This window comes from Lutra lutra, chromosome 10 (assembly GCF_902655055.1).
Source record: "Lutra lutra chromosome 10, mLutLut1.2, whole genome shotgun sequence".
Taxonomy (NCBI): domain Eukaryota; kingdom Metazoa; phylum Chordata; class Mammalia; order Carnivora; family Mustelidae; genus Lutra; species Lutra lutra.
In genome coordinates this window covers 111,272,210-111,287,739 of record NC_062287.1, presented here as the reverse complement: position 1 = coordinate 111,287,739, position 15,530 = coordinate 111,272,210, and the positions used below count along the sequence as shown (strand labels likewise).

The 15,530-nt window shown below is 53.7% G+C and overlaps 1 protein-coding gene across 1 annotated transcript; it reads right to left on the bottom strand.

Annotated features, from left to right (window-relative positions):
- Positions 1–983: 983 nt before the first annotated feature.
- FADD (Fas associated via death domain) lies at positions 984–4,509 on the bottom strand. Its single transcript, XM_047692855.1, has 2 exons — positions 4,132–4,509; positions 984–2,176 (listed from the first exon to the last, which is right to left on the bottom strand). The coding sequence occupies exons 1-2, from the start codon at positions 4,415–4,417 to the stop codon at positions 1,809–1,811; spliced, it is 654 nt and encodes a 217-aa protein (XP_047548811.1). The 5' UTR covers positions 4,418–4,509; the 3' UTR covers positions 984–1,808.
- Positions 4,510–15,530: the final 11,021 nt, after the last annotated feature.

Sequence of the window (15,530 nt, the reverse complement as noted above, 5' to 3'; positions counted from 1 at the left end):
CAGGAACAAGCTGGTGGCAGAGCTGGGGACCAGGCCCTGTCCACTCGCTGCCCGTAGGTGCAGAAATCACAGGTCACTGGAGCCTCTATCACAACACGTGGTGTGATGGTTGGCTGGGGGGTCTTGCCGGGTGTGAGGGGCACATGGGGGGATGCAGGGCGCAGGTCAGAGTGCTGGGCATTCACCCTTTCCGTAGCTTATCTCATAAGCCAGGAGGGAACGGGAGAGCTGCTGAACTCTGCCTGTGTTCCAGAAACACGGACATAGTTTTCAGCAAACCTACTTCCCAAAGCAGCCCATCACCGGAGCTCCTGACATCTACCGACAGTGCCGTCATGTCCACTATCCACAGAACTAGCTCGGCCCCAGGGCCTGCAAAGCAGGTGCGATGGCTGGCTGGGGGCGGGGGCTAAGGACACAGACAGCACATGACACAGGGCTAGGCCGTGCCAGTGCGGGCCTGACACGGGCTCAGTGCCTCAACAGCGCCCTGAGCTTATGCTCTGCTTAATGCCTGGATTTCTGGTCCGGAGCTTGAGGTCCACAGAGTAGGGCCACGGCTCTCTCCTTTCCTCGGTGGCCCAGCCCTCGCCCTGCCTGGCATCAGTATGGACTTGCTGAAGGCATGCAGGGACTCCAAGGCTGGTCTGTAGCTTAGCAGGACAATGCGGCCAGGACCTCATGTGGGGCTCTCCCAAGGTCACAGCTGAAGGCCTGAACAAGGCACGGCCACGCGGCTCTGATGCCGCTCAGTGGCAGGTGGGCCCAAAGCTGGCGGAAGGTGGCCTCTAGCTGAGCAGTCTGCTGGGCACGAACGCTCCCCTGGTCAGCGGCTCCCGGAGCTGTTAGGAGTCCGGCCACCCTGCTCACGTTCAGCCTAAGAGAAGCGGCCCAGGGTACTGAAATCGACCACAATGGGACTTTCGAGAACATGAGAGATGAAGTAATCCTCAAAAGGAATGTAAAATTCTGGGTCATAAAGCTTTCCACTGTAAAGGAATAAGCTTTAATAGGATTACCGTAAAAGCAGAAAGACCACTTTTTAAGATTACGGGATCCTGTTATCAGAATAGTGATTTTGATACAAAACAGTAAACTGTGGCATCACAGAAGTCATAGTATTTCTGAGAACTCCCGCTGGTGAAGCACCGAGGGCATCCACTGCCCGAACACTGGACGATCCTATCGCAGGCCGTTCTCACGAGTCTTACTATCCGCCCGCCCCCCGGACACCCTCAAGGGCCATGAGCCCACCAGGGACCTCCACACCGCCTGCCCTGGTGTATGGGTCTAGCCAATGGCCTCAAAGCCTGTGGCCAACTGTGGCAGCAACAGAGTGACCCAGTGGTCACCGTGTGGGCTCTGGAGCCCGACAGCCTTGGCTCCACCCCCGGCTCTCCCACTGCTATGGACTTTGTCTAGCCACTTTGTCTAGCCACGGACCGCACACGGTCCCCACCTGCTGAGTAACAGCACTGAGCACCGCTGACGTTGACGTTCCTTCTACCTGCTGGGCATGGATCCAAAACTTCCTCGTGTAGGGCTCATCTCATGGGACAACAGACTCTCCCTCTCAAGGGCGATCCTGAGGCACGAATGAAAGCATCTGCACGGCGGCCGAAAGCCCCGGGCACCACTCCGTGAAGCCAGCTGTGGCTCGAGCGCCGGGGTCCCTTGTCCTGGTGCCCTGCTAGGTCATCATAGCACCGGTGCGTGGAAGGTACTTGGTCAACTTTGGTGGTGGTGGGGGGACCCAAGTTCGGGCTGCGTGGACGCCCTCGGGCCCCTGGAGAAGAGCAGCTGGGTCACTAGGGGCTCCCCAAGGCAGGCCCATTCGAATCCCAGGACGTCAGAGACTCGGCGGGGCTCTTGTCCCCACCTCCACTGCTCGCAGTCTCGCTCTCATTCTCCCGGGCCTGCTGATCCTCCAGGACGAGGTCGGCCACCAGGTTCAGCTGGCAGGCCCTAAGCGCCCTCACCAGGTGGGACACCGTCGCATCCTCCCTCTCGGCGCTCTTCCAGACTCTCAGCGACTCCCTCACCTGCTCGGTCAGGTTGCGGGGATACTTCTCCTCGATGGCATCGATCTTGGTGTCTGTCACTTTAAGGTGCCGGGCCAGTCTTCTCCAGTCCCTCCCCACGTTATCACAGACGATGTCAAATGCTGCACGCAGGTCTGGGGGAAGAAGAGAATGATTTACCAGAGGTTTGGGGGACACGTTTGGGGACGAGTAACCCCATATTCCCAAAGCGCTTCTCGGTGCTGCCCAAGTGCTGGGGACACGAGAGGTCCTCCTGCAGAGGCTGGGGTCACGCAGCAGTAGGGGGCCAGGGGAAGGTCAGAGAAAGCCTGAGGGGGGCCTCTGGTCCTGCCACCAGCCCACTCCATTGGCCAAAGAATGTCCCCAGCAGCCACATTCTGGAAGAGGTGGAAGGATGCTGTCCTGCAGCCTTCAGAGGAAGCCCGGCTCTGCTGACAACTTGACCTTTGACTTCTGGTTCCGGAACTGCAAAGGAATCAGTTCCATGTCACTTCAAGGCCCCGAGTTGTGGTCCTTTGTACGGCAGCCCTGGAGCACGAAAACACCCCAATTCTTATTTTGGAAGCTGCCTGGACTTACCACCAGTCTTTGGTCCCTGGCTACCGTGTCCTCATGGGTGGAAAGGTCATGACTGAGACCAGCAGGTGGGGCACTACTGACCCTCACAGGTAGTTTCTGGAATGGCGGTAGCGAGCAGAGAGAAAGGGCAAAACGCTGCTCAGAGGGCCCCAGCAAATGTGTCTTCAGCTACACACCCCCAAGGTGCTGTCAGCCTGTGTGCCGACTCCTCCGTCCCCTGCAGGTGGGCAAGCGGGCACTTGTGTTACTGTGACCAATGGTACAGAGAGGGAAACTGAGGCACAGGGAAGAGGAGTATTTTCCTGATGCCATGCAGCTAGACATCGGCACAGCTAGAAAGGGAAACCCTGACGAGCCCGGTGCCAATGCACCCGACGAGGACGCTACCCGTCTTCTAAGCGAGAGTAATACAGGACGGGCCCTCATCAACCCACCCCTATCTGCTAATCTCCGGTGTGCTCTCTTGCAACACACAATATGTACACGCATAGACGGACGGATCTGTGGTGTGTGCACGGGCTTCTAAATGTATTATGTCCCCAATCTCCCCCCTGCTCAATGTCCTTAAAAACAGTAGCTCTTCTACGTCCTGTCCTGTTTGCACGGCCTGGTGCGCATGTGTATGCTTACACAGGGGTGTGTGTGAGTGTGTCTGGACAGGAAGTCTGAATCTGACTGATCCCAGGCAGAGCAGTCCCGTCCCCATCTGCACCAGTAAGCACGAGTCTTTATGGAGCAACACCGTGCTGCTATGGGTCTACCCTTTCTGACCTGGTGACCGAAGGGCTGATGCCAGGCAAGAGCTTCGAGCCTATGAGAGGTGTCCCCAGAGCACTCCCCAGCACCCCTCCCAGGGCTCTGAGAACACAGGGGTGTGGCTGAGACGCCCTGCTCTACCCAGGTCTCATTTTCACTCCAGGAGGACTGTGCAAGCCCCAGAGGAGGGAAGGAAGAGGGGATGCCTGCGCACAGAGTAGGAAGCCACGCTGAAGGGCCTTGGTCAGAGAGGGGTAGGGCTAATCCCGCCCTAATCCTGCCTCAGTTGGTCCCAGCCAGCAACGGGCCGGGCATCTCGGGCTCCTCACTGCACCTCCCAGCCCCGGTCCTCCGGCCTGTAAGACACGAAGAGGGATCGAGCGCGGAACCCGAGCACAGGGCTATCCCGAGGACTAAACCGCTGGGCGAGAGCCATTCCCTGTTCTCCGCGTCAAGGACGCCAGTGGGGCGCTCCCACAGGCGGAAGGAAAACGAAAGCAGCGGCGGCCCACCTAGCTCCCCCGGAGCGGCGGCGAGCTGGGTGTGTGCGTGTCCACGTCTTCCACCCCAGGGTGGGTTAACGTCCAGGCGCTCGGGCTCCCCATCAGCAAAGCGGGCGGCTGACCGGCCTCCCGCGAGCGTCCGGAGAAAATCCGCGCAATCGAACGCGGGGAAGGGGAACCCCGGAGGACCGGCCGCGCTACCGCGGGGCGCACGGGCCCGGCCCGCCCCGCCCCCGGCGCCGCGCGCCCACCTCGCTCCTCCGGCGGGGCCCTGCCCGCCGCGCCCGCCTCGAAGCCGTCCAGGCGCTGCAGCAGGTCCTGGCGCCGCAGCGACACAAGCAGCTCGCGCAGCAGCTCCGTGTGCTCGGCGTCCAGCTCGTTCTGCTCGAGCAGCACCGCGAACAGGTCCAGGCCGCAGCGCACGCTCTCCAGCTTCCGCTTGCCCACGCGGCCCCGGCACAGGAACTTGAGCTCGGTCAGCTCGTCGTCCGACAGGCCGGTGGACACCGAGTGCAGCAGCACCAGGAACGGGTCCATGGCGGCGGCCGCCCGAGCCCCGCTCCGCCCCACCCGCCTCCCCGCTGCCGGGTCTCCGCGTCACTCAGCTCGCGCCGCCGGAAGTCCGCGCCCACGCCCACTCTCCCGCGGTCTCGCGAGATCTCCAGGAGACGCGCATGCGGCCCTGGCCCTGCTGTAGCCGTTTCCGCCCGGGAGGTGCCCCGCGGCCGCCAGGGGACGTTCCCGGAGAGCTTGCGGCGCCAGGCTGTAGGGCTTCCGCGCCTGCGCCCTGCAGACGGTCTACCGCCCAGTGCGGTACTGTGGCCCCCGGAGTCCGGGACCCAGGAGCGAGCCGAGAGGGGGGACCTGCGTTCCCTGGACAGTGTTGCACCGCGGGTGCGGAGAATAAATGCATTTATTGTTAACATTGCTGAGAGTGCCTCTCTAGGTGCGGAAAAGGCTGGTCCGAGGTTTATCGGACTTTTGAGGTTTAATTTCATTAATATTTCATTTCTCAAGCGATAGTCATTTATGCGTTCGCATGCCTTTAGTATTCATTGAGCGCCTGCTGTGTGCCAGGCAGTAAGTGCTGGGAACACATTTGGGAGCAAAGAGCGGAACTGTCAACCCGCGGGGAGTTACGTCATCAGCGCCCGAGCTTACGTAATACAGATAAGAAAGTCGTGAGGTCTGCCCGAAGTTAGGAAGAGCCAGGGCACAGAGGATGAGGGGATGGGCGGTGCGGAGGCGGGGGCACGAACAGAGCGGGCCGTCGGAGCAGGCTTCACTGCGCAGGTGCAGGTGCGGGGACCAGGTGCGGGACCAGGTGCAGGGGCCGGTGGCCAGGTGTGTGGGTGTTGGGGGGAAGGGTGCGGGCGGAGGCACAGCCACAGCAGCAGCACGTAAAAGCGGAGGTTCCGGGGACAGCTGGGGGGCCGAAGTGTCTGGAGTCTCTGGGGTTGCCAGCGAGGAGAGGGGAGGGGTGGACTAGGAGGGTGCCTCCTGGGCCAGGTGCGCAACCGGCTTTACGGCCCCTGAGCGGAGCCCCTGCAGAGTGTGAGCAGAGGAGGGAAGCCAGCCGAGTTTGCTTAAAAAAAAAAAAAAAATATCTATCTATCTATCTATCTCTATATATATATATATATTTATATATATATGTTTAATTGAGACAATTCATGACCTATGTAACTTACCCGTTTAAAGTGTGCATTTCAGTGGATTTTGGTATATTCATAAGGTTGTGCAAGCTTCACCATTAGGTGATTTTAGAACGTTTTCATCACACGGAGTAGAAACCTGCTGCCTATTAGCAATTACTTCCTTCCCCTCCGCCTCTTCCGCTCAGTCCCTGATAACCACTACCCTATCTTCTGCCTCTCTGGATTGGACTATTCTGGACACTTCCTAGAAATGGGACCATGCACTGTGTGGCCTTTCCTGCCTGGTTTCTTTCTCAGGGCAGAATGTTTTCAAAGTTCACCTATGTTGTAGCATGTGCGGGTGTTCCGTTCTTTTTTAACGAGTCAGCAGCAGTCCACTGTCGGGAGAGACCCCATTTGAATATATCCAGTCATCGGCTGATGGACATTTCAATTGTTTCACTGCTCAAAACCAAAATTCAAGTGAGTAAATTTGACGATCTTATTGGCTTTATTCAATAACTCATGAACCAGACAGCATCCCGTGTTGCAAAGAGAAAGCTCTGGGGAGCTGAGTGTACAAAACAGAAGGTTTTTATAGGCAGAAGGGGAAGAAAAGGAAGTTTCCTAAGGAAGAGTGGATTGTTCTGGCAAGGTCTATCCTGCAGATCCCCTCACTAGTGCCTGGCAGGGAACCCCAGATTGCCTGGTTTGAGGTTACATTCCTAGGAGAGGATAGGTCGACGCGGCAGAACCCCAGATTGCCTGGTTTGAGGTTACATTCCTAGGAGAGGATAGGTCGATGCGGCAGAAGAATCTTGGTTTGTCGTGGTGGGGGAAGCGATGCAATTCTGGGCCCCTTGTTCCTTTTTTAACAGCGCCTTTTGGCTATTATGGATAATGCTGCTATGAACTTGGTGTTCCATTTTTAGAGGGTTACTCTGCCACTGTGTAGAGGCTAAATAACCTTGATGAGAGATGAGGGTATTTGGACTGAGAGCAGGGGTGGGGATGAGAAGGGGGCAGACTTCTTTTGATTTGGAGGTGTACGTAATGCAGGGGGACCGAGGACCCTTGCAAAGTTTGAGGGTGCCAAGAATGCAGGAAGTCCCCTGACTGACCCAGGTGGGTGGGTGGGTGGGGGGTCAGGGAGGACCTGGTAGAGATGTTGATTGCACAGTGGCATGCAGAGACAAGGTTTTTTTTTTTTTTTTAAGATTTTATTTATTTACTTGACAGAAATCACAAGTAGAGAGGCAGCAGAGAGACAGGGGGAAGCAGGCTCCCTGCTGAGCAGAGAGCCCGATGCACGGCTCGATCCCAGGACCCTGAGATCGTGACCTGAGCTGAAGGCAGAGGCTTTAAACCACTGAGCCACCCAGGCGCCCCAAGATAAGGGTTTAGAACAGAGACCTGGGCAGATGTGAACTGGGGAGTATTCAGCAGATAGATGGTGTGTGCGGTGGTTAATTTTAGGTGTCAGCTTGATGAGAGTTTGTGAATTGATGCTCTGAGCGAAGCAGATGGTCCTCCCCAGTGGGAGGTACCACTGGTGGGCACAGGTGGGCATCATCCAATCCATTAAGCATCCAAATAGAACAAAATGGCGGAGGAAGGGAGAATTTGCCCTCTCTGTTTGAGCACCATCCCCCCACCCCATTTTCAGGCATTCACACTCAGACTGAACTACACCCTTGGCTTTCGTAGGTCCCCAGCTTGGACATCGTGGGACTTCTTGGCCTCCGTGACCACTAGAGCCAATGCCTAGGATAAATCTTCTCTTGTATAGATCTCTCTATCCTATTGGTCTGTTTCTCTGGAGAGTTCTCACTAGTATAGTACTTAGAGCATTTGCAAGGTGAGGTCACCTCTGTGGAGGGAGCAGACAGAAAAGAGGGTGAAGAGCTGAGCCCTGGGGTGTCCAGCTGTGTAGGAGAATTGGAGAAGCCTATGAAGGAGGCTGAGAAGCAGCCCCTCCAGGCAGGAGGTCAATCAAGGAGCCTCAGACCACACCCCTGCTGACGAACCCTGTTTCTTTGTCCCTTAGCACGTTTCTTGTCTCCTGATTTACCATGTACTTGGCTTCCCGCTCTGCATTTTTCACTCATCTCTCCTGCCAGAATGTGACACTTGGAGGCAGGGACTCCGAGCCCCCAGAACACCCAATGGAGCTTAATAGGTGCTCAGATAACGTTTCTGAATGAACGAATCTTACATAAGGTGTTGTTAGTTGCATCTCCATTGGCACGGCTATACCCATGTCTGACCCACTGCCTTACTGTCTGAGGTCAGTCTGATTTTTTTCTTTCTTCCTTCCTTCCTTCTTTCCTTCCTTCCTTCCTTTCTTTCTTTCTTTCTTTTTTTCTTTCTTTCAAGATTTAGTTATTTATTTGAGAGAGGGAGAGAGCGAGAGAGCACACAAACAGAAGGGGCAGAGGGAGAGGGAGAGAGAGAATCTCAAGCAGACTCCAAGCTGAGTGCAGAGCCCGACCCAGGGGTCCATCTCAGGATCCCAAGATCATGACCTAAGCCAAAACCAAGAGTTGGATGCCTAACCATCCATACCGCCCAGGCGCCTCGTCTGTTTACCTCCTTCGCATGATCTCTCACAGGGCAAAAGCTTCCACTTTTATCCAGTTTTCTTTTTATGGGTTATGCTTTAGGTGTTGTGTCTAAGATCCCTTTGCCTACCTTTGGGACCCAAAGATTTTCTTCTCTATTTTTTTTCCTAAAAGTTCTATAGTTTTCTGTTTCCTTCTGTGATCCATTTTGGTTTAATTTTGGTACAATATGTAAAGTTTTGGTGGAGTTTCGTTTCATTTTGTCTTGCCTGTAGGTGTCTAATTGCTTCAGAACTGTGGGTTGGAAAGCCATCCTCTTCCTATCAGAATGTTGGTGCATCTTTGCCAAAAATTCATTAAGCACGTTTGACTTTCTTCTATGTTCCCTATTCTGTTCCACTGATCTATGATTCTACCCCTCCCAATGCCATCCTTTGTTGATGCCGTATAGGAAAACTTGATTTTGTGTAGAGCAACTCCTCTATTAACTCCTTTATTACACATATCAAGACTGTTTTAGCTATTCTAGCCTCTGTGTCTTTCCATATCAATTCAAAAATAAGCTTGTCTCTGCCCAGAAAAACTTGCTGGGATTTTAACAGGAACTGCATTAAATCCATAGACCAATCCGGGGAGAGGTAACATCTTTCCCATGTGGAATCTTCCAATCTATGAACATGGTATGTCTCTCTACTTATTTGGGTCTTCTTTGATTTCTTTCATCAGCAAATTATCATTTTTAGGTTATAGTACATAGTTTGTTAAGTGCATACAATAAGTATTTGGTTTTCTTTGGAGTTTTTTTAAATGCTATTCTAAGTTTTGCTTCTGGCACGTTCATTCTCAGTATACAGAAATGTGATTGATGTTTGTATGTTGATTTTATATCCCGATACCTTGCCGAGCTCATTTGTTAGTTCAGGAATGTTTTTGTGTTTGTTTATATCTTTGGGATTTTTCTATGTAGACAATCATGTCATCTGCAAACAGAGACGGTTTTATTTTTTTACTCTCCAATCCGTATGCCTTCTGTTTCTCTCCCTTACCATACTGCAGGGGCTAGAAATTCCCATGCTGGGTTGAATGAACAGTGAGAAGAGACATCCTTGTCTGGTTCTTGATTGGAGTGGGGGCTGGGGAGTAGGAAGCTGTGGGCTTTTTTTTTTTTTTTTTTTTGCAGATTTTCTTTATCAAGTTTAGATAATGCTTCTTTACTCCTAACTTGCTGAGAATTTTAGTTGTTGCTGTTGAAATCATAAACCGTTGAAGAATTTCGTCAAATGCCTTTTTAGCATCAAGTGATATGATCACGGGATTTTTCTTCTTCAGGTTCTGATGGGGTGGATTGCGTGAATCTTTCTTTCTTTTTATTTTTTTTTTTAAAGATTTTATTTATTTATTTGACAGAGAGAGATCACAAGTAGGCAGAGAGGCAGGCAGAGAGAGAGAGGAGGAAGCAGGCTCCCCGCTGAGCAGAGAGCCCGATGTGGGGCTCGATCCCAGGACCCTGAGATCATGACCTGAGCCGAAGGCAGCGGCTTAACCCACTGAGCCACCCAGGCGCCCCTCTTTCTTTCTTTTTAAAGATACTTTTATATATTTGAGAAAGAGAGAGAGAAAGCACAAGCGAGGGGAGGGGCAGAGGGAGAAGGAGGAGAGAATCTCAGCAGATTCCCCGCTGGGCTTGGAGACTGACATGGGCTCCATCTCACCACCCTGGGATCATGACCTGCGCTGAAATCAAGAGTCAGATCCCTGGGGTGCCTGGGTGGTTCAGTGGGTTAAGCCTCTGCCTTCGGCTCAGGTCGTGATCTCAGGGTCCTGGGATCGAGTCCCGCATTGGGCTCTCTGCTCAGCAGGGAGCCTGCTTCCTCCTCTCTCTCTGCCTGCCTCTCTGCCTACTTGTGATCTCTGTCTGTCAAATAAATAAATAAAATCTTAAAAAAAATAAAAATTAAAGAGTCAGATGCTTAAAGGACTGAGCCACCCAGGCGCCCCTGTAAGGATTTACCTTTGCATGTCTAACCAGCCTCTTATACCTGGAATAAATCCCACTTGTTTGTGGCATATAATTCTTTTTCTATATGTTGTTGGATCTGCTTGTTAATATTTTGTTGTGGATTTTTCCATTTCAGTTCATAAGAGTAGTTTCCCCCCTCCATTGTTTTTGGTTTGTTTCTGGTGTCACAGTAATCCTGGCCTCATAAAATAAGTTGCGAAACGTTCCCTCCTCTTCTCTTTTCTGGAGGAGATCATGAAAAATTGACGTTAATTCTTCAGATGTTTGGTGGATTTCTCCAGCGGAACTATCTAGGCCTGGAGATTTTTTTTTTTTTTTGAAATTTTAAATTATGAATTCAATTTCTTGTATGGTTATAAGGGCATTTAAGTTGTCTGTTTCATCTTGTTTGCGTTTCGGTAGTTGGTGTAGCTTTATGAAGAATTGCTTCTTTTTCCCCCTAAACTGTAGAAATCCATGAGCACAAAGTCACTTGTACCATTGCCTTGTTACATGTCTTAGTGTGGGCACCCACGCACATTTGCTTAAACCATGCTTAATCTCCAAATAAAGACGATGAGGTCATAATTCCGCCTCACACGATAAAATGCATTGTGAGTCCGCCTGAAAGTCATGCTAATGCCTTCCCCAGAACAGGAAGGGAAGGGCGGGAGGATGTGTACTCGTCTCCTGACATCACACAGGTAAATACTGTGACGTGAAAGGAACAGTCCTGCGCTCTCAGGATATCAAGTCCATATATCTTATGCACATGATAAGGGGATGCGCGAGGAAAGAAAACAAAACACACGTGCAGACTCACAGGAAAATCAGGAGGAAACACTACACAAACACACCCCTTATTTTTGTAGTGGCAGGAGGCCCGGGGTCAGAGCTGGTGTTTGGCGTTTGTAAACATCTCTTTCCACTCCCTACCCGCCTGACCTTTGCCTTCAGCAATCACCCCGGCTGCTTGTGGGTCTTAACCTGGTGGAGTGACTTAACCCCTTCCTTCCCGGAGGATCTGGACCATTCGTAGTCCTGCCTGGCAGGGGTCATTGTGGTTTCCCGTCGACCTCCACCCTAGGGTGCTGCAACTGTGTGACGCCCACAGGACCTGCTCTGGTCCAGACACTCTTCCTTCCTTCCCCCACCGTGGAGCAGTGGTCCCATGTCCCGTGGCAACAGGGTCAGCCCCTCCCCCCCGCCAACACTGGACCTCCCTTCTCTGCCTGCTGGTTTGGGCGCCGGGGTCAGCAGTCTGGCTTCCCGTTTGCTGGAGTCACAGCCGTGTCTCTGACGGAAGCCTCCTCCCTCTGCCACGGAGGCCTCAGGGCAGCAGAGCTCAAGGTCGTGGGGGCGGGAAGAGAAGGTTCTGCTAGTGGGGCACTAGGGGTGATAGTGAGGGTGCCCGGGCCATTTCCACCCCCCGATTCCTGGGCCCATGAATCCCAGCTCTGGAAGCCACGGCCCTAAACATGGGACGCTCACTCAGAGCACATAGGGCCTTCGGGGGGGACACCGTCCTGGCGCTACAGGGTACCGCCCCCTCGCTGGGGCTGGAACCAGCCTTCAAAAGGCCCTTCCGCTGTCCTGTCTGCCAGCTGCTGCAGGGTAGTGGGCCACGGGTCTCACTGAGACCAGTGAGAGCTGTGAGCGTGGACCTATGGCCCCACCTCATTTGCCATGGAGCGAGCTCCTGGTGGGACATGGTGACGGCAGATGAGGCATTCTGGAAGTCCATGATGTCGTTTTGGCGGGAGTCCACTTGTGGGGGAGGCAAATCTGTATCCCGAATGTGTGTCTATTCCAGTAGGAACAGAGCCCGGCCATTCCCACGATGGAGGCCTCCCAGGGACGTCAGCCTGCCAGCAGGTGGCTGGCTGGTCGCTATAGGAAGGGCTCCAGGTGAGGGCTTGGTGTGGGCGTCCGCCGCTGGCACATGGGGCACACAGTGGGGGCCAGAGCCGGGTGGGCGTTGGAGCGTGAAGTCCCTGCTGCTGAGCCACGCGTGGCCTCCACCTCTGCCAGCGCAGCTACTTTATGCCGGAGCCCAGGGGGCGATGGCCGGGGTGGCTGGGGAAGGGGCTGCCTGGTACCCCCAGAACGGGCCATCTACCCGCCTGATGATGAAAGACCGCTGGCGACCTCCCCCCGTGGTGGGCATTCACATGGGGCACAGATACCTACATTTTACCTGTCCACACACCTCTTCCCCAAATTCCCATGTCATCATTTTCCCAGTCATGGTCCTTCCGAGTCCCTGACCGTCCAGCTGAGCCACTGGCCGCAGCCATGAATCAGCCATGTAATATCACATCGGCCGTTCTCCTTCCGAGTACAGTGCACAAGCAGGCACACGACCCAAGTCCTGCCCCCCGGGGGACTCCCCTCCACCACATTCTCCGGGGACGTCCGGGGGGCGGGGGCCGGAGAGTGACAGCTGTCCACGCCAGGTGGCAGCTCCTGAGCATGGGCCAGACCTATCAGACAGCCAGGCCCGAGCCTCCTCTCGCTGTCAGCTGACCGGAGGGCCCCACAGACGTACGTGAATATACAAATATCTTGTTGAGTTCCTGGTTCCGATTTTCTGTATGAATATCTGGAAGTGGCATTGCTGGGTCATATGGTCAATCTGTTTTTAAGTGTTTCAGATGCTGCACCATGTTACATTCTCGCCAGCCTCACCAATAGGGAAGGAGATGCCCCCAGGGCTGGTTTGGAGACAGTGGAGGGGCAAACACCTTGCACCTGTGCACACCTTGATTGTGGCCCAGCGAGGCCTGTGTTAGATGTTGGACTTACCGAAACATAAGATAATACACTGTGTTGTTTTAAGCCCTTAAGTTTGTGGCCATTTGCCCCCAAAGCAACCAGAACATAACACAGACCCCTCAGGCCACCGCTTTTCCCTCCCCGGTGCAGCGCCAGCAGGCCGCCAGCAGAGGGCAGCAGCCACCGACGAATAGAACTCGGCTCCCTGGTCAGTGGCTGGAAGCCAGGACCCTTGCTCAGGACTAGTCACCACCCGGTGAGGAGGGGTGACCAGAGGCTGCTGAGGGCTCGTGACATTCTGAGTCTTGGCTACAGGTGTGTGTGAAAGTCAATTGCACACGTAGGATGTACAGTTTTCTGGATGTCATACTGCAGTGAAAATGTGCTTGGGGGACGGGGAGAGCTGGGAGGGGGCCAGGGTTGGGGGTGAAGAGAAGGGGGACGAGAATGGAACACAGCAAATCAATTACTTGGCAGAGGAGAGTCATCAGACCTCAGCATCTACAAGGTTGCCTTTTTCCCAGGGATGCATCCCTGGCAGCCTCCTGGTGGGGGCAGCAGACACCAGCCCATCTGAGGAGGCCAGGTTAGAATGCCAGGGCGGGTCCAAGGCAGTGTTTCAGGCGCCAACCACTCCTCTGCCAAGAGCTGTGTCAGTGAGCAGTGGGTGGGCGCCTGCCGTGGACATATCTGTGGTCCAGAAGGCATGAGAGCTTACCTTCCACATGCCCCCTTACCTCCTCCACCACTACGCCTGCCAGCTTGACTCTGAGGTCCACTCAGCTCAAAGGCAGAAAGGTCCACCCGGTCTCCTGCCTCCTTCCACTCCCTCTCCCCTCCACTCAGCTCTCTGCGCACTGCTGCCTCAGGGCCTTTGCACTGCCCTTCTGCTGCCTGATCTGTCCTGCCTTCTTCCATGATTTGACATCCTGGTTCCTTGTTGCTCAAGCCTCCATGGACCTCCTGGGCCAATCATGTCACACTCTGTTCTACTTTATCAGCATCTCTTTGTGCCTCTGAAACTACCTGGTTCTGGGTCCGTTTTCTGGTTAGGCATCTCATACCCTCTGCAGGAAGCCTCTGCCCGTGGGGAGGAGGGAACGGTCTGCTCTGTCCACTGCTACGTGCTCGAACACTGCATGAGTGAATGTCTACATGGTCTGGGTGCCCGTCTTGGCGTAGGTGCTCAGGAGCCCTGTGCCCACGGGGGTTACCTCCCCACGCTGAGCTGCTCATCTGTCAGATGGGCCCTCGAGGGCTTCTGGGAGGGCTCATGGAGAGGGGCGGTCCCCGCGATGCTGCCTCCGGGTTCTGCCTTCATGTCTGGACTAAGGAAGTGGTTCCAAAACTTTGGGAGGACATCTAGGCGGCAGGTAACTAGGACGTTGGGAGTTTGAGATCCGCGGAGATGTTCCTGGGGACGCAGGAACGCGGGCTCTAGGGGGCGCCAAAGCTCTCCCTCGACCCGGAGTGTGAGAGGCAGAACGGCCCGGAGGGGTTTCTAGGGACCGACCCCAGCTAGCAGGGCTGTGAGGCTTTGCTGGCGTTGGGTGTGAAAAGTATCTTTCTTTCGTGAAATAGTGCTGATTAGAAGTGGCAGTTTGAAAACGTGTCCCCACTGACCCAAACGAAAACACTGGCAACCCTAGGTGTGTATCCAGGAGGATTGAGGACGTTTTAGGTCCATGGATTTCTAAGTGCCACCGTGCTGGGTTGGTGGGACCGGGGCAGGAACTGGAGGATGGAGGAGGATGGTGGGAAGGGGTGAGCACAACGCCCACCCCAGCATAAACGCAGGCACATGCACGTACACACACACACGCAGGTGTCCAAGGAAACACAGCCCATGCGTACGCACACGTGCACACACGCAAGCACAGACAGGCGCATGCATACACACACTCACAGAGAGACGTGGATGCCTGTGATCCCTCCCGAATTTGCAGCTCAGCCAGGAGGCTCTGGGGACAGCCTCTTGAGCTTCCCGGGGTGAAGGTCACAGGGACGGCGTTCGAGTGAAGACAGGGGTTGTGTATCCAAATTTATTTAGTTGCATGAAGGTTCAGCCACGGTCCTTGGTGAACTGGCGTACATTCACTTTTTTTTTTTTTTCAAAAAAAGAATAGTTTCCATAAAAGGATTTTTGGTCATCACCTAATTTTTAATGCAGTATTTATATACAAAAAAACCCACTTCCAACTACTTACTGTACAAGAGAAACTAGAAGCGTCAGACCCCATGACTATAGCAATGCCTATGGATGGCGGTCGGGGCTGGCGGCCTGAGGGGATGGCCTCACGCCGAGCGCACATTCACAGCAAACGCATCTGTTTCTCCCCTCCCTTCGATGAGACATTTCTTTTTAGGTTTCTCTTGGAGCTCGAGAAATTTCAGACAATTGGTTAGTATAATGGCTGCAAATTTAGACCACTCCTGTCATCTGTGAGACTCGTTTTTACAAGCTTTAAAATGGTAACTGTCCCACAGTCACATTCCTGTAAGTAAAAATATAGAGAAGTATTACCAAAATAGAAGCCTTTATTAATAAAAATCTTTGGTAGTAACAGTGTTTTTTAAATTCCTCGCGATGATATTTGGTTAACTAATAAAATAAACTCCTTCCACCTTGGAGCGACAGAGAAAAACCCTCAAATCCATCCTAGAACTGATTTAAAAAA

What these genes read in the sequence shown, in the direction of transcription:
- FADD (XM_047692855.1), bottom strand. Translation starts at nt 4,417, where the DNA reads ATGGACCCGTTCCTGGTGCTGCTGCACTCGGTGTCCACCGGCCTGTCG. An exon ending in GGCCCCGCCGGAGGAGCGAG is followed by an intron (nt 2,177 to 4,131) that starts GTGGGCGCGCGG and finishes TTCTTCCCCCAG; the next exon opens with ACCTGCGTGCAGCATTTGAC.